This window comes from Pagrus major, chromosome 6 (assembly GCF_040436345.1).
Source record: "Pagrus major chromosome 6, Pma_NU_1.0".
Classification (NCBI taxonomy): domain Eukaryota; kingdom Metazoa; phylum Chordata; class Actinopteri; order Spariformes; family Sparidae; genus Pagrus; species Pagrus major.
Genome location: NC_133220.1, coordinates 27,821,001 through 27,844,402, shown reverse-complemented (window position 1 = coordinate 27,844,402; position 23,402 = coordinate 27,821,001). Strand labels below are relative to the sequence as shown.

At 40.3% G+C, this 23,402-nt stretch overlaps 2 protein-coding genes and 1 non-coding gene across 7 annotated transcripts; all 3 read left to right on the top strand.

Annotated features, from left to right (window-relative positions):
- The first annotated feature begins 5,648 nt into the window (after positions 1 to 5,648).
- On the top strand, positions 5,649 to 11,270 carry uba3 (ubiquitin-like modifier activating enzyme 3). Of its 5 annotated transcripts, XM_073467405.1 has the most exons (18): positions 5,665 to 5,723; positions 5,846 to 5,884; positions 6,561 to 6,681; positions 6,784 to 6,864; positions 6,966 to 7,048; positions 7,150 to 7,230; positions 7,432 to 7,475; positions 8,400 to 8,464; positions 8,626 to 8,781; positions 8,895 to 8,997; positions 9,129 to 9,242; positions 9,562 to 9,615; positions 9,790 to 9,826; positions 9,920 to 10,001; positions 10,093 to 10,193; positions 10,337 to 10,400; positions 10,552 to 10,606; positions 10,704 to 11,270. In XM_073467405.1, the coding sequence occupies exons 1-18, from the start codon at positions 5,704 to 5,706 to the stop codon at positions 10,790 to 10,792; spliced, it is 1,389 nt and encodes a 462-aa protein (XP_073323506.1). In that variant the 5' UTR covers positions 5,665 to 5,703; the 3' UTR covers positions 10,793 to 11,270. The 5 variants fall into 5 exon arrangements, with proteins under 5 accessions (XP_073323507.1, XP_073323506.1, XP_073323505.1 ...); XM_073467406.1 differs by lacking the exon at positions 5,846 to 5,884 and having other exon boundaries at positions 5,649 to 5,723; XM_073467404.1 differs by lacking the exon at positions 5,665 to 5,723 and having other exon boundaries at positions 5,750 to 5,884.
- Positions 11,271 to 12,175: 905 nt separating this feature from the next.
- On the top strand, positions 12,176 to 23,287 carry tmf1 (TATA element modulatory factor 1). Its single transcript, XM_073468216.1, has 17 exons — positions 12,176 to 12,737; positions 12,830 to 14,241; positions 15,293 to 15,396; positions 15,608 to 15,734; positions 15,879 to 15,984; positions 16,609 to 16,751; positions 17,914 to 18,080; positions 18,586 to 18,742; positions 19,507 to 19,599; positions 19,700 to 19,856; positions 19,966 to 20,158; positions 21,217 to 21,286; positions 21,367 to 21,459; positions 21,600 to 21,722; positions 21,817 to 21,975; positions 22,200 to 22,325; positions 22,430 to 23,287. The coding sequence occupies exons 1-17, from the start codon at positions 12,602 to 12,604 to the stop codon at positions 22,568 to 22,570; spliced, it is 3,507 nt and encodes a 1,168-aa protein (XP_073324317.1). The 5' UTR covers positions 12,176 to 12,601; the 3' UTR covers positions 22,571 to 23,287.
- Positions 20,838 to 20,910, top strand: trnar-acg (transfer RNA arginine (anticodon ACG)). The gene has a single exon. It is a non-coding gene; the product is annotated as a tRNA-Arg (tRNA).
- Positions 23,288 to 23,402: the final 115 nt, after the last annotated feature.

Here is a 23,402-nt window from a genome sequence, read left to right as displayed (position 1 = left end):
ATCAGCATTGGCCCTAAATGAACATCTCTGATGACATGACAGCCTGATAATATGATGCTTTATTATGCAAACTGTCGACAAGGTAGTTTTTTTTATTTCAAAGCATTGTATGACTGCATCTGCCAGTGGGCCATCATGATAGGAGAAGGTATAATGGCTCAAAAACAGACTCAAACTGACTGCATTTTCTGGACAGAAGGTTTTCATTTTTGAAACAGGCTGCATTTTATTAAAGCAACAATAAATTTAAGAAATTAAATAGTGAGTCATTTGGTTTCAAAACAAAATTTGGTTGTCAATGCGGTTGAACTTGATTCTTGTGAGCCTCCATTGGCCCCCTAGTGGCTGGGCCTCAGAAAGCTTTCCCCTTTTCACCCTGTTGCGGACGCAAGTGCACTTCTGCATTGTATTGCATTGTGCTTTAATCAACTGATGTGACTGAATAAAAACTCACTACACCAAACCTTTAGGAAAAAGGGAACTTTCATTTTGATATGTACCTTCTCTGTCAGGTTTGGCATCCTGCTTAGGTGGAAAATCTGAACCTTCTCTTATCTGTTGTTTGCCATTTCACTACTAGGTGTTTTTCACTCCTGTGAGGAAAATCTTGGGTGCTTGCTGACGGACTGGATGTTGTCTCCATAATGCACAATGTCTCTTTTTAGCAAGAAGGGGACAATAGTGATGGAGGAACAGTAGGAATGGCAGAGCAGGAAGCGTGCTGAGGAGGACAGGAAATAGGAAGCGGAAGCAGGAATAAACGCTGTTGAAATAGCCAGAGGGAAATTTCCGTTGCGCTGTCTTAAGGCTCTCCTGCAAGTAACTCCCCTGCTGTCCTTGAAAGACACACAGAGCGAGCCTCTCCCAAAGATGAGAGGTCTGAAAGGAGGAACATATATCAAAGCTGATATTCCCACTGATACGTATCAGCATAATGGAGACATGCGTCCATGCACTTGTTTTTCCTGTGACATTTGACACATCTGAGCAATATATGTAATCAACAGGGCCACTTGTTGTGATGTTCAGACTGTACAAGCTGCTACAAGAACAAATCCAGTGGTGTGTCTTTCAAGAACTTAAAGGAAAAGATTGACATTTTATTTTTTCTTGCCTATAGTTAGAAGGATGCCAATGTCATGTGTACACTCTAAATATGAAGGTGAGAGCCAGCAGCTGGTTGGCTTAGCTTAGCACAAAGACTGGAAAAAAGGGGGAAACAGGTAGCCTGGGTCTGTTCAGAGGTAAAAAATATCTGCCTACCAACACCTAAAAGCTCACTTATTCACATATTGTCTCTTGTTGATAGCTGTGTCCCCCTACTGCCAGTCTTTTATGCTAAGCTAATTACCTGCTGGCTGTTGCTTCATAGGCTTTTTACCATGGAGACACGAGAGTGGTAACAATTTTCTCATCCAACTTCCAGCAAGAAAGCAACTGAGCCTTCTTCCCCCAAAAGAATGAATTATTACTTCAGTCTTGACAACAGATGATGGAAATTAAAATCAGATGTGTATTTTTATGAGTCTTTGTTGGCACTGTGTTTTGGCATCTTACTGTAGTTTATTGTTTTTCTCTTACTCAGCTTTTTGCCCTGCGTGCATCCATGTGTATCTCTCCGTCTCCTGACAGCAAGTCGCGCCTGAGAACCTGACAAACGTTTGCTGGAAGATATTAGTTTTGTCACTGTAATTGTTTGCAAGGTTTGCTAAGAGCAAGGGCATTCTCAGTTGTAATCTGTAACTAATATGAGTTCAAATATAAACAGAAAATGTGGCAAAGTGTAAGTTTTTGTTACTTCTAGAGTTTCAAACAAACAGCTTTGGCTACTTTTGGTCATAGCTGGAGTCATACAGAACTATAGTGACAGTGAGAACTATCTGTTTAAAGCTATATTGCCTTTAAAGGTTCAGTTTGTAGGATTTAGCTAGAGGGGACTATGGGCAGAAATGTAATATAATATTAAGAATTATGCTTTCATTTGTGTATAATTACACACAAATAAGAATTATTTTTTGTTACCTTGTAAGCCTTTATATCTACAGAGGGAGTGGGTCCTCTTCAATGGAGTCTGCCATGTTGTGCTGCCATGTTTCTACAGTAGCCCAGCACAGACAAACTAAAACTGGCTCAAGAGAGGGCCTTTCACATTTTTTTTGCAGTTTTAGTTACCACTGTAGTTTCTCCTACAAGGTTGGAAGGGGATAGTGAGACGAGGGGTATTCAGTTGGTCGCAATCTTAAAACTCACCAAATCCTCCACACCAGACCTTTTAAGTTTAATCAAACTATAGTCAGAAAGTAATAAAAATGTATTCATGTGACATATAACTGCAGGATGAGGATCAACCTTGAAGCTATAAGACATACTTATCAATGCAGTGACTCCATTTAATAACCTGACTACTTTGGGTCATATCACTCAGTGTACTGGGACCAGTTGCTTCAAAGTCAACATGTGATCAAAACTTTCTGGTCCAATTCTTCAGCTTTTCCTTCATTGTAGAAATAACTCTTAGGAACCAATCAGTGGGGGAAAAAAATATGTGTAGCAAGATCATGAAGTCCTCCACCCCTGTAGGCAGGAAGTGCCGCGCACAAATCGTCTGTGGGGCTCTGCCCATCAGAAACAGGAAGAACAAAGTGCAAACCAGCAATGACGGCACACCCGATCATGCTTGGAAGATGGATTGTGTTGTTGAGCACCTTGGTGATATTGCAACGACCCCATGAAAGATCTGGTCCAGCCCAAAAAAAAAAAAAGCTTGGTTTTCCGCAAATTTCAGTGGTTGTTTTTGACTTGAAATAAACACACTTTAGATTGACACGCTGGCCCTCATCTGCTACTTTTTCCTCTTCTTCAGTCAAACTAAAGAGACCAAAACCAAAACCCAGAGCCATGAACCTTTAAACAAAGCATGGGCTCATTTTCACTGCAAATAAGATCTATTCATAGAGCTTCTTGGCAATAGTGAAGTGAATACACTCCGGGCAATTTCAGCTAAAGGTAAACACATCCATCACATGTTATATAATTTAAAAAATACCTCACGTGCAATGCGTTTCCTGCTTTAATACACAAAAAGTGAACAGAGGGGTGTGTTTTTTTTTCCTTGGAATCTACTCAGACAGACTTGGGAAGCATTTAGTTGAGCACCATCACAATATAATGTAATAATATATGAAGATAACCCAGGAGTTTGTGCACAAACACACACACACTCACACATATTGGGATCATATAGCAAGACAACGCTGTTTTGTTGAGTGTATATAGAGAGTCTAATTACATTGTGAGCAATGGCGATAAATCACTGGAGTCTTAATCAAAGCACTACAACAGAGAGAGTCATCAATCACTTACTACAGCACAGCACAGCACAACACAACATCAGCCTGTAGCTTCTGCTTGTCTCCTGGCTGGCAGCCCCGCTCCGTACCTAACATGGGACATATTGCTGTGACACATTATCATTAGCACAATCAACACCACTTTGGACGTCCTGACGGAAAGCCATCAGATGGCAAATGGATATGAAGATGTATGGGGCCGTAAAGCTGACAATCCCTGATTGCCATGTCAATGCACGTAAAGGAAATCTGAGAAGGAAAAAAAAACTTTCCTTCTCTGTTTTCTGGAGAACTGGATGAGGAGAGACATGAAACATCAGCAGCACCTCTTGAGGTTTTCTTCCTAGCAAAGTGTCACGTTACTGACGGGCTGCTATGATCAAGTATTTCAAGTAACATTCTATTCAACTCTTCAATCTCTGCGTGGATGTGTTAACTGTAGTTGGCTGTGATGGATGGCAGAGAGCTGGGTCACCTCAAAGGCACAGTGGTGACATTCAGAACGTCCCTGCTTAAGGTGGGGGAATGACAGATGGCATTTCAATGGAATCCATAAAAATGTGTCACCACTGGAAGATGTTTTGACTTGTGGTCCTCGGCTGCCCTACTTTAGATCCAGTGCGCCTTCAACATCACTCAATGCTTTAAAGACCTTCAAAATAACGCTGGAGGTAAAACCATTGGAGGAGACATGCTTCAACCTGAAGGGCACAATTAACTCAAGTGCCCATGAGCAACACTCCCACAGCAATGGTCCTCATTCATAATATGACCAATTTTTAAGTGTCTTCTGGGCTTCCATCTTTCATTGTTTTCGTTGAAATTCCATCACATTTCCCTGCTGTTTAACGCAAAGAGCATCGCCGAGGTTAAATGAAAGAGGACAGAACAAATAGAAAAAGAGAGAGAGGAGGGCTGAGATGGCAGGCAGTCAGCTATGAAGGACATGGCCGCAGCAGTTATTTTTAGTTATCAGTTTTCGGAGGCTGTCATTCGGAACATCTCATTAAAAATCAGAAAAAAAAAAAAAAATCTTGATGCTCCATCAAACCATTCAAATCACTGAAAGTCAGAGGAAAAAAAACCCTCTACATCCTGCTGTGCATGCTCCCTCTCCCTCTCACACACACAAGCATACACACAAAACAGTATCCTATATCAGCTTTGAGTGCCAGGCTTTCAGTGTATACATTAGGCGGATCTTCGGTGACCTCTGCAAAAGGTATCTACACCACATTTCCTTCAGGGGGTTGCGGACAGATGGATTAATTATGTTCCTGTGCCCACAGGCATGTCTCTTAACATGCAAAGAAGTCCATCCAAGGTTTATTAATCATTCTATAATGAGAGATTAAACACCAGGATTCATTAGTACAATGTGGACACAGTAAATCAGATACGTGAGGGAAATGTCCTCACTATTAAAGTCATTAAGCTTAATAACAGGATCTCAGTTTAATGTCTTATTCATGCTAAGTGCCTCATGCAGCAATTCACAATGAAAGCAAGTCAAATCAATAAATCTGTAACATATTTTTACGCTGTTTCAGCACAGTTGCTTTGTTCTGATTTTTGTTGCAAGGACGTAATAATAGCATGAGAAGAAATGCTGTAAATAAATTTAGATATTGAATTATAGATCCAGCTACAGATCAGGCCAATCAGCACAATTTGACCAATTTCAACTCTGGAAACAGATTTATTTAACTCAAATGGGCAATTTCTCTCTTCCTGTCTCTCTTTGACTGTAAACTGGTTTTTATAGATAATTGCAAAAGTTATAGGGCTGTACCACACAGTGCAAAGCAATTACCAAGTAATTACTAGTGGAGTCAATTATTTAACTCTCTTTGCCATTGTTAAAGCTACTGCTCCAGTTCCCTACATTGTTTGAGAGAGCTCAAACTCATGTTGCATGAAAAAGCGCCAACACTTGGACAACTGTGCTAAACACACCCTTTGCTCATTAACAGTTGTGACAGAAACACAGTTTGACATTATCTGCAGTGAGTATTCACAGTGGTGGATGCACTGTAGGACATTTGAGCCTTACAAATGTGTAAATGTTGCCACCTGTTGGATGTGTGGTGTGTTGCAGCCTGTAAAGTGTAGTAGTGTCAATGCTGCGTTCAAAACTATCGGAAATACGACCAGTCAACTAAAACTACATCGCTAATGCTACGTTCTTTTAATCTTCTTCAGACCCTAGCTGCAGGGCACAATAGCGCTGTTGTTCTCAAATTAAACAGTTTGTAGATCTTTGTTCATAAGGGGCATTTTGATATTATCGCCGATGAGTTTTTGTATTTACTACCGCAGACCTGGGCATTTGAAAGCAAATAAGTAGCCAAACATGGCGGACGCGGATGAGCCGTAAGTAGCTGCCGAAGAAAACAAGCAAGAAACAGTCATTAACTGCTCGAAAGATGCTTTCAAATCTCATTAACCTACGAAAGCACAGCATGAATGAACCTTCTTTTATTCTCTCTTTTTAGGGAGAAGAAAAGAAGGAGAGTAGTGGAGCTGACTGAGAAGTTAGTGATGAATTGGTAGAACTGGCGGAAGGTTTGAGGTTACAGGAGGAAGGTTAACGTTAGCTAGCTGAAGGAGCTAACCTAATACTGATAATCAACGAATTACACTGACAGCTAGGCTGCGGGCAGAAATAATGACTCGTTGGTCGTCAGTAGCTTACACGTCTGTACAGTAAAAGTGATGTAGTATCATTCACCTCTATGTAAAGTTAGAGGTCTTTACTGTACCTTCTCACTGATGACATGCTAGCTGCTCACCTAGCCTAGCTACCGGTGGCTGTTAAGGCAAGGGAGTGAGACGAGAGGGTCAGAAACGCCCACCTGTCAGAAATATGCAGTTTTACTCTATTTTGATGGAGTAGCTAAACAACTAGACGTTACACATGTTAGAGCAGCCGCAGACACAGGGCAGACATCAGAACACAAGTGAATCTGAATACACTAATCCTAGTTAGTTTCTTAGACCTCTGAGATTCTTGCATGAGCTGCTGTGAATTGTAAATAGCACCTTCACTGTGTGACAGTTAATCACAGTTTAAGTTGAGGTCTGAATTGTTTTGTTTTTTAGTTTTGTTGCATGATCTTTTCTTGTATAATATCAAACCATCCAGTTATTTTTGCCAGCTAGATTGTCAGATATGCTGCTGATTATGAATGTGTATGTTGTTGCTTTCAGGATGGTGGTTGATGGAGGACATGGACATAACTGTGAGTGGGAGGGTCGATGGAACCACGTCAAAAAGTTTCTGGAAAGATCGGGACCCTTCACACATCCTGACTTTGAACCCAGCACAGAGGTAACACTTACCAGCAGCGAAATGATGCAAGCTTTTTTGTTGCATCTGTCGTCTGCCATCTTGTATTGCTGTAATGTATAATATCTTTATCACTTCTCACAGTCATTGCAGTTTATGTTAGATACCTGCAAAATCCTGGTCATTGGTGCTGGAGGCCTGGGATGTGAGCTTCTGAAAGACCTGGTATGATTATTAACTACTATTAAGAATATTTGTAAGGTCTATTTTGTGCTTCAATGAATGGCCAAGACTTTGTTTGTTTTTGTTGTTTGTTTGTGGCTCAGGCTTTATCTGGCTTTCGCAACATTCATGTTGTTGACATGGACACCATTGACATTTCAAACCTGAATCGACAGTTCCTCTTTAGGTCAGTAGAACATTGTAATGAATTTGGACCTGTTTTATCGGTTAATGTTATATTTGAAGCGAGGAGATGTGTTCTTCTAATGTGTGTGTAATGTTGAACAGGGGAAAAGATGTAGGTCGGCCCAAGGCAGACGTTGCAGCTGATTTCATCAACAGCCGCATACCTGGATGCTGTGTAGTCCCGTATCCTTTGGATTGAACTACTATTGCAAGATTTCAGATGCTTGATATAAATGCAGTTGTTTAAAGTAACCACACCACAATTTGCATGATTAAAACATGAAGCATGTTATTTTAGGAATGTGGACAGACACCATACAGTTTGTGAATGTACACAGTCAACATTCTGTCCAAACATAACCTTTTCCTAAATGCCTTGTGCAGACATTTTAAGAAAATTCAAGACTTAGATGAAACGTTCTACAGACGTAAGTATCATAAGGACTATTCTTTCAACTTTCTTGATGTCTGTTTTTTAAGGGGTGTAACGTTTCAGTCAGTCAGTAAAATTCAGTCAGATTATGTTGTGGCAGACATAAAACCTGTTGCATCTAGTTAGGGTGAGCTGAAGAGCAATTAAAGACTCCAACACAATATCAGACTTTGTCTCTTATTCCAAAAGATCATTTATTGCTCGCAGACAAGAGCCTCCATATCTATCCGGGAAAGATGCCCATGAGACTGAAGAGAAACTGTTTTCTTTACAGCTCATACGTGATTATGTGAACATCACTCTTGTCACAAACAGGTGCATTAAGAATGTCAGAACACAGGCTATCTGTACTTTACTTCTCCTCCTTGCTCTGTGTGAGCAAGGCCACTCTCTTCCTCCCCGCCATGATCGCAGTCCTTACCTGGCAACATTTGTCATGCACTTGATATACAAATTGGGTACTTTTACATAAACACACAGAGGAGTTGTCTAATTCTCATATACACACACAGAGACACAGAGAGAAGCCTGATGTTTCTCAAGGCTTTGCTCTTTATATAATATCATTAGTCCACGGTCACTCTCAGATGTACTTCATTATGCATAAACTTCATTATGTTTTGGCAACGCATAACAGGTACACTCACAATACTTGAACTACTTGTGGCCAGAAGACACAAATTAAAATGCTGTTAACAGCTGTTAACAAGAGCCAAAAATTCTTTACGGCGCTCCATTCCCACTCTGTGCCCTCATATAGTCAGATTCAATTCAAATTATATTGCATTCCATTTTTCTGCTCTATAAAGCATATCAGCAGGTTTTTGCATCATGGCATTTTATAACACCTCCACTGCTTGAACTGTGTCATTGTCGGACATTAGATTTAAATTCATTCATCTTTTCTGTTTTCATGTAGAGTTCCATATAATTGTGTGTGGACTAGACTCTGTAGTTGCCAGGAGGTGGATGAATGGTATGCTGGTAAGTTATTCTTCTTCACTGCGATCTTTGTCACAGTCCTTTTATCTCAGTACTATGGCCAACTGTTTTTGCTCAATTTTATGTGTATTGCATTAAAAAAAGGTGAAGCTGCAAGATTGTTGTACTAAAAGGAACATGTTTCCCTCTGTCTTTCTGTGCAGCTGTCTTTGCTGGTGTATGAGGATGGTGTGTTGGACCCAGGTTCCATCATTCCTCTGATTGATGGTGGGACCGAAGGCTTTAAAGGCAACGCCAGAGTCATTCTCCCTGGTATGACCGCCTGCATCGACTGTACCCTTGAGCTTTATCCTCCTCAGGTGAGATTGCATTTTTAAATTTTATAAAATAATTCCTGCAACCATTACTTTGTGGTTTTACAGTAAGAGTATCTGGTCAGTTTGTTGTTGCTAAAATACAACTGTTTCTGTAGGTCAACTTCCCCATGTGCACAATCGCCTCCATGCCTCGTTTGCCGGAACATTGCATTGAGTATGTCCGGATGCTGCTGTGGCCCAAGGAGAAACCCTTTGGAGGTATGAAATCACACTGCAGTTACTATTGTTTCTGTAGAATGGTCTTTGTGTGACTTGAGGCTCAATAATCTCTGCAGACTGATTTATAAGACCTTTACAAGTAAACTTAAGCCCTTGTGTGTGTGGATTAGATGGTGTTGTCCTGGATGGAGATGACCCAGAGCACATCCAGTGGGTGTACCAGAGATCTCTGGAGAGGGCAGCAGAGTTCAACATAACAGGAGTCACATACAGACTAACCCAGGGTGAGCACACACAGCACATCTATCTGTCAACGCCAGAATGCAGCTACTTTTCTCGCAGCTCTGCTGGGAGATGAGCCAAAGTACATAAAACGCAGCAAGCTGTTACTGTCTGGATCATGATGATAGAAGCTTGTTACTAAGCCAGAGTCTGTGAAACACTTTCTCTTTGTGTAAGACAGATGGTAAAACAGCACTGCAAGCATATCTTATTGATGTTCTTTCTGATCAGCAGACTTTTATAGCTTTTATTTCTTTGATTGTCTAATTTTAGAAGTAAGCATTAAACATTTATTTTTTGGATCCTCTGTAAATGTTGCAGGTGTTGTTAAGAGGATAATTCCAGCCGTAGCGTCTACGAATGCTGTCATAGCTGGTGAGTGGCTAAGACTAAATAAGTGTACCATCAGGTCCATGTTTTTTATGAGAGATTGCATGCCCTGCAATATAAGTGTTAACCATTTCCAAACAGTACTGAGTATATTGACTTTATGTAAACAGTAATGTGTTCCTGGACATCAACAGTTTTTTTTCTGATTTATTGACCCAGCTGCTTGCGCAACCGAGGTCTTCAAAATAGCATCAAGGTGAGTCTGTGTGCTTGGCAGCCATATGCTCAAAGTGAAGCTCTATCTAAACAACACAGGCCTTTCTCATGATATTATCTTTTGCATCTGCAGTGCCTTCATACCTCTTAATAACTACATGGTCTTTAATGACGTTGAAGGCCTGTACACCTACACTTTTGAAGCAGAACGGAAGGTTTGTCCCTAAATTTCATCCATCAGTTTGTTTGCTACAGTGATAAAATTGCCTTTTTTGTTAAATTTGTTTTTATTCACTTGTGATGCAGGAAAACTGTTCAGCCTGCAGCCAAGTACCTCTGGACTTGCACCTTTCTCCATCTTCCAAACTCCAGGAGGTGTTGGACTACCTGACTGAGAGTGCCTCTCTGTAGGTTTACTATGATATATGGTTAATTACTACACTCTGCCATCCTACTCAAGTTCTGCTTATGGTTATATATTAATAAATGTTTGATTTTTAGTAGTGCATTACGCATCGACTTTAACAACCAACTATAATGTATTTTTCAGACAAATGAAATCACCGGCTATAACAGCAACAGTAGAAGGAAAGAACAAAACATTATATTTACAGGTAATCAACCTCTGGTTTCCCACGTTTTTTGTGTTTGCAGTTCAGTCTCTTAGTAATGCAAGTCTGAGGCGTGTCCCTATAAAACTGCGACATTGTGTAAGTGTGCAAGTTTTGGTTTGAACTGAGGTTTACTTGGTATTTTGTTTTACAGTCTGTTGCATCAATTGAGCAGAGGACGCGGCCAAATCTGTCAAAAACGCTGAAGGGTGAGATGCTTTATCATCTGAATATGTCTCCTAGAAATGGCAATGTCTACACAGCGAATATACTGACTCACTTATGTTATTAATGCGTTTTTTCCAGAGCTGGGGCTGGCTGACGGGCAAGAGCTGGCTGTAGCTGATGTCACCACACCCCAGACCATGTTGTTCAGACTCTGCTTTACCTCATAGGATGAACTCAAGCACTCCCACAACCAGTCGATGTCATTCTTGTTTCTTGGCCAACCCTGAATTGATGCAGATACAGAATATTTAAAATGGCCTACAAACTAGAACGGTTTACAGTGTATTTAGTCGCAGTGTAAATTTCATTGTTTTAATGTACTTTCTGACGAAAGTTAATGTTTTGCACTGAAAAGCCAAATCATAGTTCAAAACCTGTCATGTTTTGGTGATACATTGTCTGCTAACATGAAAGATTTCTGCATTAATGTGTTATCTGCACTACAACCTTAAGTGTGCTCTGTGCAAAAAAAGACAAGCATTTGTTACTTTGGAAAAGATTATTCTGTACTTGTTGCGGTTTTGAATATTTTGAATATTTATTTATTCCGACAGTTTTTTAGTTGCATTAACCACTAAAGTGGTGATCAGCAGACACTGATAATGATGAGTGAACTGGAATAAAACATTTTTTTCTTACAAAGTTTCTTTTTTTCTCAATGTACCTTCATGCAATATGTTCAAGCAAAATAATATTTACTCACAAGTCTAGAACCTGGGATTGAGAGGCCTTGTTGAGTAAAACTCACTTTGCTTTAGAGGCTGTCTGTATACAGACAACAGGGCCTTTAGGGTAACTTTAAAACACATTAAGGTGTGTTTACGGGTCTTGGGGAGTTCTACTGCATATGTGAAGAAAGTAATGTAAAGCTTTTTGTGGCACCAGAGGAAGCTGGATGTAATTTGAAAGTCTACTGATGGTCTGAGTTGCATTGTGGGTAAGGCTGATACCAGTTTTGAGATGCAGTCCATTCGTCTAACGTGTACTCCTATAAGACTCATTAAGGACAGTCTCAGAAGAAAAGATCAAAATTAATACAGCAGAACCAAAGATATTGCCTTTTTTATTCCACACATGCTTCCTTTTCAAAACCTGCTGCCTACATTACCCAAAATGCAACATGGCACTGAGTGACATCACTGGAGGCAATATCAGATATAATATTATTGTTATATATTTTATTTTATATTTATTAGATAACATACTGCTTCCTCTGAAGCCACAAAAGGCTTCATACTACTTTTTTTTTTAACAAGTTTTCCCCAAGACCTGTAAAACCCTTTAATTAAATGAAGGTATCAGTGTGCTCAAACATCATGTGGCTAATGGTATATAATTATTGCAATTCCATATAAATCCATACTCTTATAATTAGGACGTTAAATACTTAAAGGATTAAAAGTGCAGGTTTGTGTATTTTGGAGGTCCTCCCTCTGCTGACTGGACTGGCAGCACAGCAGCACAGTCAGACCGGATCATGACGTCATAGTGCTACGTGGAAAGGAAGTAGCGAACGGGCTAATGCTAGTCGGGCTACAAGTTGAGAGCGACCAAAACAAACGATGACGGCCGAGCAAAGGAGCCTCAAACAGCTTGGATTAACCATGGAAACGCGTTTGCTTTGATGGTTGTAGAGTTGTAGATACGGTATTAGATATGCCTGTATGTCTACATGACTGACTCAGCCGAAATTATGTGATTTTTTTTAGTGCTAGCCAGGTTGAGCTGTAACTGTATCTGGATGCTGTCTGTGTACACTAACGTTATGCTTTGCTAACTAGCTAAGCGGTCGCTAGCCGTCCAGAAAGCTCTCCTGGACAGAAGGATATTTGACATTGCGGGGTGTTGTTTCGTTGATAACTAAACATGCATGGACAGTCAAAGTAACTGAGCTTTGTGTGGTAACGCCGAATTCCCTTTAACATCCGCACAACAGTCTATGAACTTGATGATAGCTAGCTAGCATAATATACAAAATGAGTTGGTTCAACGCATCTCATCTGTCCAGCTTCGCTAAACAAGCTTTAACATCAGCTCAGAAGTCAATCGACCGAGTTCTGGACATCAAAGATGAGGACCAATGGAGTGACACAGTTGTAATGCCCTATGATGGTGAGTAATGTCACGTACTGAACAGTTAGCTAATGTTGTCATATGCAAACGTCGGATAACTGCTACAGTTTGTTCTATTCCTTCTCTCCCAGATGTCACCTTACCTGGAAAGCTGTCATTAAGTGGAGGTTGGGGTTTGACACAGTGGGAAGCACCACCTGAAGAAAAGACCACCACTCCTCCTCCTTCCTCTGAGGCCATTACTACTCCTGTCACCCGCACAGTTGTGGATGAATCCGAAAACTTTTTCAGTGCCTTTCTGCCACCTGGAGACGTACAAGGTGTCACCAAATCCCAGGTAGTGTCTGTGCCCCCTGCTAAGTCTCAAAGGCGGCCTCAGGAGAAGGAAAAGATAAACAATGAGGACGTGGTCCAAAATGAAGTGGAGACTCTGAAGTCAGCACCTGCTGATACAAGTCATGAGAGTCAGACGGTTGCCGAGAGCCAGCCAGCTGAGCTGGAGTCCTCACCGGCAGCACCTTATGCAGACACTGTCCTCCTGGAGGCAGTTTCTCCTGTCGATTCTCCTTCCAGTGATCTTCCTAGTAACTCTGACAGCAAAATAAGCATTGTAAAACCAGATGTTGGTTCCACAGATTCTGTGGACGCAAAAACAGAGGAGTCACAGATTCCATCTGAGAACCAGGCTGAGCAGGATACTACAGATTCCTCTGAACGTTCTGCCGTCACTGAACCCAAGATCTCCACCCCTTCTGATCCTTCACCCTCCCCGTCCTCTAAGGAAGCACTCACAGAGCATAAAGACTCAAAGGTAGAGGACCGTCAAAATGATACCCCCTCTCCTCCAGTCAGCGCTTTCTCCTCAGGAACCTCCACCACCAGTGACATTGAAGTGCTGGACCATGAGTCTGTTTTAAGTGAGAGCTCAGCTAGCTCCAGACAAGAAACAGGGGAGGGCAAGGCTGGCCTTCACCTGATGCAGGGCTCCTTCCAGCTCCTCACAGCCTCCACCTGTGGAGATTTCCCACGTCTGGAGGACTATTCTAAACTCACAGAGAGCTGCGGCTCCTCCTCAGACGCATTTGAGCGCATAGATTCATTCAGTGTGCAGTCACTGGACAGCCGGAGTGTCAGCGAGGTTAACTCAGATGATGAGATCCCCGGCAGTCGGACACTAGCATCTGTCACTGCAGGCCCTGCTCCTTTAACAGTGTCATCAGTGTGTCAGAAGCAGGAAGATGGAGTGGTGGGGAATGTTGGAGAGGAGGAGGAAGAGGAGGAGGAAGAGGAAGAGGAAGAGGAAGAGGAAGAGGGCTTTACTGAAACAATGAGGGAGCAGTCGATGGATGAGATGGAGGAGAGTGGACGGAGTGCAACGCCTGTTAATAGTGAGCAGCCTGAAGAGTTGTCAGAGCAGGAACAGGGTTCTGAGGCTAACATCACACTGTGTGATCCCACGTCCAAAGCTGAAGAACAGATCACTCCACCAATCACAGAAGAGATGAAAGGTTTCTCAACAGTTCAGATTTTGGAGCTTCAAAAGGTAGCAATTATATTTCTATTAGGGCTGCATGATATTGTAAAAACATCACATTGAGATTATTTTGACAGATATTGCGATATGATTCACAGTTACTGGGAATGATCATTTTTGCATCACAATTGTAATTTTTAGTGAAAAAACTATTAAAATGATGATGATGATGTGACATTTGTTGGGTTATGTACCAAACTTGTTTTCTTACATCTGGAGAACAAGATTTGTAGGCAAGGGCATCTCTGCAGCACTATATATAATTTACCTTTACAGAAGATATTGTAGCTTCTGTGATTTGGATATTGCACTTTTCCCACATTGCGATTTCGATAATATTTAGATTAACTGTGCAGCCCTTATTGCTATGGAGCTGGTAGTATCAAATGTAAAGATTTGTTTATGTACATATTGAGTTTGGTGTTCAACTTCAAAACACCCTTCCTCCAGCATTTACTGAACATCGTTGCCACAACACTTGCCACTAAACAAATATGAGGGATACTTGTTATGAATTAGTTGTGAATGTAGTGCCATGCAAAAGTCTTACACTCCTCTGAGCAAGTAAGTGATGGAAAAATAACTTTTATAGCTCTGCAGAAATCACAAAGTAACATTTATACATTTAAAAAGGAAAAACAAATACGGTTAAATAAACTTAGTACTTTGCATAACCTTCCTTGGGAGGCAAAATTGAACTAGATAGCTTTGTGAGACTGTCACGTCATATTTTCATATTGTCATGTAAATCCTTCCAAGGTTGTAGTCGAGAGAAACCATTTGTGTTCTTCTTGTCTAATAGCATTAGTCCCTTCAAAAGCATAGCAGATATGCTTTTGAAGACCATTGGACATTAGTGTATTTTAAAATATCTGCCAATACTAGAAATTTCATTCAAAAAGTTTTGTCAAGTATCAGTATTTCCCCCATAACTCCCAGAATGTGTTCTACTAATGTTATATGAGGGAGGAAACCAGTATATGTAAACACTCCTGCTTATTTTTAGGCTTTTTTGTGCAACTGGTCTTGTTAACACTTAAATGTTGTGGGCTCGTTGTAGGTCATTGATGAGCTGTCAGGCCGCCTTGAGAAGAGAGAGTCTCAGCTGCTAACAGTCAGCAAAGACAAGGCCAGGCTGGAGGAGGAGTGTGACAATCTCAAAGAGTGAGTATATGGTATATGGTGCTCAGCCAAAGCCCAGCCTTTTAAATACCTGTGTGTATTTGTGTAATTTTCTAACTCCAATATAGGAATACTGATTGGCTGGACTCTGTTTGGTGAATGCTTAAAATAACCTACTTGAGCTGTCTCGGCCTTGAGGCTGTATAGATTTTGACAATGAGCTCTCACAGTAATGAGTCTGTTCATCCTCCAGTGAAGTGGTAAGCCTGAAGGAGGAGAGCTCCACTGTTCAGTCCCTAAAGGATGAGTTCACCCAGCGCATAGCAGATGCAGAGAGGAAGGCTCAGCTTGCCTGCAAAGAAAGAGACATAGCCAAGAAGGTAACTCGCATGTTTATGATCTGAGTCTCTACTTATACTGTTAGGCATTTATTTATATTACAACTAACCATTTATCTGCTTTGATAGTAATGTGTGACATGTCCAAAGTGTGTGAGTCAAAGACAACATTTTTCTTTGCCACAGGAAATAAAGGGTTTGCGAGAAGAGCTTTCTACTAGACTTAACTCCAGTGATACATTGGAGATCATCAGAGAGAAGGAAGAGCAGATCCGAGGCCTGCTGGAAGAAGGTAAGACTAGTTGAGGTAGAAGACAATTGTTCTCCACCTCTAACAACCCACAAAAGTCACCTCTAAAAAGGCTGTACGATCAAGAACATGTTTAACATGGAGCCAGTTGTTAGACTAGGTCTCAAGTATAACTACAGCTGCTTTTGAACATCTCATGTGCAACTTTGCAAAAAGTAGCACATGAGATGTTCAATGAAGAGTTAGCATGAGTTTGGGTGGTTGCTCCTAAAAAATCATTATAAGACAGGTCATTTACCCACAGGATATATACATGTCATGACAACTAAGAAAATCTGCAGATTTGCAAACTGATTGAAATTGAGAAAAAGGCACTAAATGTAAGCTGGAGATCCTTTAAAATATTGAAAAGTAATGTTTTGACTAATGCAATTAATGGATGAAAAAGTGTCACCACCATATTTTTCAAAGTGATAGCAAAGGATTTATTAGGGCTCAAGAAATCATCCATTCATCAGTCTTGATGGAGTAGAGTGTGCATATTTCAAACAGCCCGTGACTTTGTACCATATTACCGAAATATTTCTCAGATGTACTGGGTATTGTCTCAGCATCTGTTTGTATCTTTAAGTTGTCTGAGTAGGTGTTTATTCCTACCACTTATAGGTGAAAAGCTGTCCAAGCAGCAGCTGCAACACAGCAACATCATCAAGAAACTGCGTGTGAAGGAGAAGGAGAGCGACACCAAGATCACCAAGCTACAGAAGAAAATCAAGGAGCAGGACGAGGAGCTCAGGCAGTTGCAGCAGGTCAGATTGTACTACATACATCGTTCAGAATGTCAATCTAACAACAGTAAATTTTTACCCTGCTATTTTTAATTGACTACCTTATGAGAGGTTCTTCGATCTGGAGAATCTGGGTAGTAGGAACTATTCTCTAAGTTTAAGTTTTCGACTTAGTTTGATATTTTTAGTGTTGTTGGACCTAAGTTTCGTGTTTAATTTTAAATTCAGTTTGTTAATTTTCTTAGTATGATAAGCAATTTGTAGTGGAGACTTAAACATTGGTTTGAGGGGTTAGATCTTAAGTTAACAGCTCATTCTGTCTTACAGGCAATTTAGGGCTGACTCAAGTCAACATATTCAAACTGAAATTAGATTGTTTCAGTCGGCAACATTTGAGTTCTCAAGTCTCTCCTCAGGAGGATAAAATTAGAGGACGTGAGGTTAACCAGTCAGGGTTTGGCTTTGTTAGGAGATGCAATAAAATGACTTTGAAGTCAGTTTATTGGTCCGTTGTTTGACATGGTTTCGGCTTTTCATTAGAAAAGGCAGGATGTAATGTCACTAGATGGGACTTCATTTAAAATTTTGACGTAATCCAAAAACTGTTCTTCCCACCGTGTAAAGTTGCCACCTTCTGAAATGAATCAACCATTTTAACCATACTCATGACAGTTAAGTATATGAAAACAAGCGTTTGCAATTTGACACACAAATACAGACCTAAGAAGAATATTTTTGCTGCTAGTGCTAGTTTTCTAAAGGATTATGGTAGATTTACAGGTTTAAAGTGAAGTTGGGTGGAGTAGGATAAGTCATTTCAAAGTCCATAGTGTATAATACCAATGTATTAAAGTTAAAAGTTGGTCACAAAAACAAACACAGTGTCTTAAAAACATCTCTTAAACAAACATGATGAAACGCCATGTTCTCTTGCTGTGTCATACTGTATATTGTTCAGGGAAGCTATATAATACAGGGCCTTTAAATGTTGTGTATGCGTGCCGTTGTTATTGTTTTACCGCAAGTCATGACTGTTATCTCCTTATCTTCAATCATAAATCTATTGAAACATGATCCTTCCCCTTCCTTTGTTACTTTTCATGATTATAGTGTTATAATGAACTGAAACCACTATGTAAAGTAAGATCATGGCAACAGTTCTGTCCATGTTTTATGTGTTTAGGTTCTAGATGGGAAGGAGGAGGTGGAGAAACAGCACAGGGAGAACATCAAGAAGCTGAACACCGTGGTGGAACGGCAGGAGAAGGAGCTGAGCAGGCTGCAGACTGACTCTGAGGAGCTGCAGGAGAAGAACAGGAGCCTGCAGGCTGCTCTAGACAACTCTTACAAGTAAACACTGACACACCCTGCTAACGAATTCTCCCGACCAGTGCACTTACTTTAGATGTCACAATCTCCCAAGCCAGACTTTGTTTTGTATTGTACTTAACTTTCATTTCATCATATTAATTAATAGTTGACAGAGCATATGGCGCAGACCAAGTGTTTAAAAAGTGGCATATTTATTGTGTAATACACCAGCTAATTGGATTTGAAGTGATGCAATCAAAGTGAGGTAATTTGCGGGTGTTCACATCTACATTGGGTAAACAGCGATTCTATACATAGTCCACCAGTTTTAAGGGACAAAAGTACAAACGAACATAATAAAATACTTAAAAAAAACAAATATGTAAATACCTTTCATTGTTTTGTCGTCATTGTTTCATTTTAGATCCATTGTGCTTAAGTACAAATCCAAACAACAACAAATACATCACTGTTTTTACAAATAGGAACAGCACTGTAATAGGGTCATGATGTTGATGCTCTACTTCTACATATCTGTTGTCAGGGAGCTGGGAGAACTTCACAAGGTGAACGCCAGCAGAGCCAGTGAGGCTGAAGAAGCAGCTCTTAGCAGGGACACACAGGCCAAGGAGCAGCTGAGCCTGGCTCTTGAAAAGGCCCAGGAGGAGGCCAGGCTTCAACAGGAGGCCCTGGCTGATCAGGTAACACAGGCTCAGACATGCACCATGGAACAATTTGTTTGCTATACTTGTAAGTGAAGCGCTGAAATTTCATTGGTCCTACTGGGTTTAAGCACCTGCTTATATTCACATCACGATCCATGGGATACGACCAGGAATAGCCGTGTAGTGAATGTTTACAGCATATTCTTAAAAGTTTTGTTGGAAATGCTACATGAGCCAGATAGAGTCAGTAAGTGACACGGTCATTTATTTAATTTAACACACACAGCCAATTTCTGATTCATTGCTCCACCCTTAATTTTCTACACTAGACATTAATTTAATAACTGCCAGGTTTAACATATATCTTGTATGATATGTTTCAGCCGGCATCTCTAACAGTGAGACACGATATGTGTTGGTTTCTAATTGTTTACAGAGCCCTTGGTGGTAACATGCATACCACCATACATCTTCCATATTACACTACTCCCACTGCTCAAGTGACTGGCTAATGCTTGAAGTCCTGTGTGCAAACGACTTACAGTTTTGTACTGCACACATGTAAACCATCTTACAATATGCATTAAAAGTTAACACAATTGTACGTAAAAGTGAACTCAAAGTGTTGATTACAGACTACTCCGCTCTTGAATGTAAATGCTTAAACTTTGTTTAAATCTGTGTATTCTCTGTTTTAAGTGTAGTCTTGAAAATGAGTGTGTGCCCTCAATGATCCTTCGAGATGTAAGTAAAGGTTGAATGAATTAATTCAATTGAACCCTTTCTAATGTTGTGTACAGGTTGCTGACCTGAGACTGGCTCTACAGAGGGCTGAGCAACAGCAAGCGAGGAAAGAAGATTATTTGAGGGAGGAGATTAGTGAGCTGCAGCAGGTAACATAATATGCTGGTTTGACTAGAGGCAGAAATAATCTTGGGATTGGGGATGAGATTTATTTAATGCATGCCATTTTTTTGTTGTCATCTTCCACAGAGGCTTCAGGAGGCAGAGACAAGGAACCAGGAACTCAGTCAGAGTGTTACCTCGGCAACACGGCCCTTACTGCGACAGATTGAGAACCTACAGGCTTCGTTGGGTGGACAGACGGCATCCTGGGAAAAACTGGAGAAGAACATCTCTGATAGGCTAGGTAAGAGGCAGGAGTTTAACTGGATGTTTAAAACAATCACATAAATTTAGAATTGGGCAAAGTGATCATAAAAATCTTTACATCTGTTCTCCTTTTAATCTTTCATCAGCGGACGCTCAGACACAGCTGGCGGTTGCTGTGGAGAAGGAACGGTCAGCGACAGAAGAACTGCTCTCTATCAGGTCCCAGTTGGCCTCTCTGGAGTCCCAGAATTCCCTGGTCCGCCAGGAGAAGGCTCGACTGCTGGCACAGCTGGAGGCTGAGAAGAACAAGAAAGAGAAACTGGAGGATGAGAGCAACAGGTAACAAATTACAACTTTATATCAGTATAACCAGCTGTCATCATCACCACCTTCACTGTCTGTTCTCAATTATATATCCTTTGTGACTAACTCGTGTGGGGTGAGTTAGTTTTATTTGAAGTATGACATGACTTTTAATTTCTTTGGCAAATAAAAGTCATGTCATGCTACTAAATTGTACTCTAACCACTAGACCATTCACAAAGTGTGTTGCAGTACAGAAGAGATGAACATCAATAATTACTCTATAGCAGACAGCAATGCATTTTTCCTAAATAGCATTTTTTTGTTTTGTCTACAGTTGTTTATATTTTTTAGTGTTTTGAAAAGCCTTACTTTAAAACATTAGTAGACAACTTTGTTAATTGTATGCTACATTCAATTTCCTCCTTCTGCCTAGATTTTCACCCTAAATATCTAACTTTATATACACATACGTGTGTGTGAGTGAAAATTAGTGGCGTAGATTTTCTGGGTAAGATAAAACAGGAGAGTTTGTAACCACATCCTCCCTTGTAATGCTAATGCTTCCTGGAGAGGGTGTCAACAAATGCATTTGCGGTGTTGAAGCAGAGGCCAGGGGAGTCCCCCTTAACCCCCAACAGAGGCAGTCATGCATGTGCACATGGCCTTTTGTGGGATGGTTTGATCTTTTGTGAGAAGGCTCAGTGCTGTCAACGGGCCAGTGGCGCAATGGATAACGCGTCTGACTACGGATCAGAAGATTCTAGGTTCGACTCCTGGCTGGCTCGGAATGTTTTTAGGTCATGCTGAAAGGTGTAAATAATGTATGGTGTACTGTGCCTACAATTTGAAACACAAGAGAAGAAAATACATCTCAATAATGCAATAACATGCCTCTTGAGCCTTCATAATATATATATATATATATATATATATATATATACAGTATATATATGTATGTATGTATTTCATTTAATTATTAGCATGTCAGAGGAGTATTTAATTTAATAAAGTATTTCTGATTCTGATTTCACTCATCTTTAGTGTTTGATGATGTTCATTGTAAAGACTTAACGCTTGTTCTCTCAATGTAGGGAGCACGTTGAGCTGGAAAATCTGCGAGGAGAACACAACCGGATGCTAGAGGATGCAAAGAAAGAAAAGGTACAATAATGCTCTTTCCTATTGTTTTTATCTTCTACGAAACAGCTTCCTCATGTGCATCCATTTGCTTTTATCTCCAGCTGCTGCTGACCAATCAATTAGAGATGGAGAAGATGAAGGTGGAGCAGGAGAAGAAGAAGTGCTACTTAGCACAAGAGGCACTCAAGGAGAAGGTTTGGGAGGATTTAGAGATTATTAACACCAAGTTTTATATATTTAGTCTGTTTGGTTTAATCAAAATGTCTTAATTCAGACAGTTCAGATGTTTTAAATGTGTGTGTTCCCTAATAGTTGTGAAATCTTTTCCTCTCAGGAGCGGAAGGCCATGACCTACTCTGTAGGCGAGCCCCCAGCCTCCTCCACACCCTCCCTGTCTCGCTCCAGCTCCATCAGTGGGGCAGATAATGCTGGTCTGCACACTTCTATTCTTTCCCAGGTACACACTCAAGAAAATATTTAAATCTAAAGATGAAATTAGCTGGTACGTGCATGGATATGTGTTACTTGACTTGAGTTTTCTTTGTCCACAGGATGACTCTTTAGACCATTCACTCAGCACCATGACCATGTCTGTGTCGATGAGCGGGACCAACCTGTACGAGGCCGCCAGGCTGTCTGGAGGCTCCAACATCATAGAGAATCTCCAGTCTCAGCTCAAACTCAGAGAAGGAGAGATAGCACAGCTGCAGGTAGAAATTCAGAACAAACCCACATAAAACTACTTTCTTATATATGTCAGCCCTACTTGTGTACAGACAGAAGGCTGGTCAAATCTACAATCTTATATCATATAAATCATATGATGAAAGAAATAATGTCTTGAAAAAAACAGCATGTCTCCAAAGCCAAATTAACATTTTATCAGAAAAAATGAATCATCTCCTGCTCTGCTTTGTTCCTCTTGCTGTTGCAGCTCGAGATCTCCAGCCTCGAGAGGAGTCGTTCAGTGATGGCAGAAGAGCTGGTCCGACTCACCAATCAAAACGATGATATGGAGGAGAAGGTGAAGGAGATCCCCAAGTTGAAAGTTCAACTCAAGGTAAGGGCTATTTAAGGAAGTAGAGGATGTTCATTGAAAAGTTTTTTTCAGAAAGTTCCTATGTTTGCAGAGGTTCCTCTAATTGGTGTGCCTGTGCATTTCAGGATCTGGAGCAGAGGCACAACACCATCCTGCAGATGTATGGAGAAAAGGCTGAAGAGGCCGAGGAGCTGAGACTGGATCTCGAAGATGTGAAGAACATGTACAAAACCCAGATAGATGAACTGCTGCAGAACCAGAAATAAACAGTTTTTTATTACACTGTTACTTCTAGGACATTCACAAACCAATCATTTGATCATCTTGGGCACACATGCATTCACAAGGAAATATAGGGCAAAGAATCGGAGTTCAATCACTGTGTCAAAAGAAAATTCATTTATCTTTATCTGTTATGTTATTTTAAATGATTTTTACATAATATATTTAAGTGGGGGAGTTGGGGTTTTGCATAACAAACGTTGAAGCAGTATGAAGGATAGCCACGGTCGTGATTTGGGTGTCCATTTGAAATCTTTGGGATTTAGTACCAACTTTAGACATTACTTCTCATGACTAAACCTTTCACATAGTATTGTATAGACAGTATAACTGTAGGAGATGGTGAAGGTTATTTGCACTATACAAATTCACCCTTGTTTATTTCTTAATGCGTTACAGAATTGAATAAGAAATATATAAAAATATTGTACAGAAAAATGTATGTATTGTTCTTAACTCTTTACAAATCACAGACCCGTGAGTAGTTTGTGATTAAAGTCCTATGATTGGATTTTAAACCATATACATATGTACATTAATAAACATTTATTTGGGTGGTGAAAATTATGGTCATTCTTAATTTAACTTGTGTGGAATCACAGAGGAAGTCAGGAGTTTCATTGCATTCACACAAAAAATTCTACATTATCTTATCAATGCACAAAACTCTTCAAATAAATCTCATTTTCTGAACAATTTCATATTGTTGTCCAATCTATGTTTTTATGAAAGAGGAGATCTGATTGGTATAATTTTATTAATATTGACAAACATTTTATATGTGAAACATACACTACATAGGTGTTTTGCAAACAT

What these genes read in the sequence shown, in the direction of transcription:
- uba3 (XM_073467404.1), top strand. Translation starts at nt 5,817, where the DNA reads ATGAACCTTCTTTTATTCTCTCTTTTTAGGGAGAAGAAAAGAAGGAGA. An exon ending in AGATGAAACGTTCTACAGAC is followed by an intron (nt 7,476 to 8,399) that starts GTAAGTATCATA and finishes GTTTTCATGTAG; the next exon opens with AGTTCCATATAATTGTGTGT. An exon ending in GGTGGATGAATGGTATGCTG is followed by an intron (nt 8,465 to 8,625) that starts GTAAGTTATTCT and finishes CTTTCTGTGCAG; the next exon opens with CTGTCTTTGCTGGTGTATGA.
- tmf1 (XM_073468216.1), top strand. Translation starts at nt 12,602, where the DNA reads ATGAGTTGGTTCAACGCATCTCATCTGTCCAGCTTCGCTAAACAAGCT. An exon ending in AGTTGTAATGCCCTATGATG is followed by an intron (nt 12,738 to 12,829) that starts GTGAGTAATGTC and finishes CTTCTCTCCCAG; the next exon opens with ATGTCACCTTACCTGGAAAG. An exon ending in ACACTTCTATTCTTTCCCAG is followed by an intron (nt 21,723 to 21,816) that starts GTACACACTCAA and finishes CTTTGTCCACAG; the next exon opens with GATGACTCTTTAGACCATTC.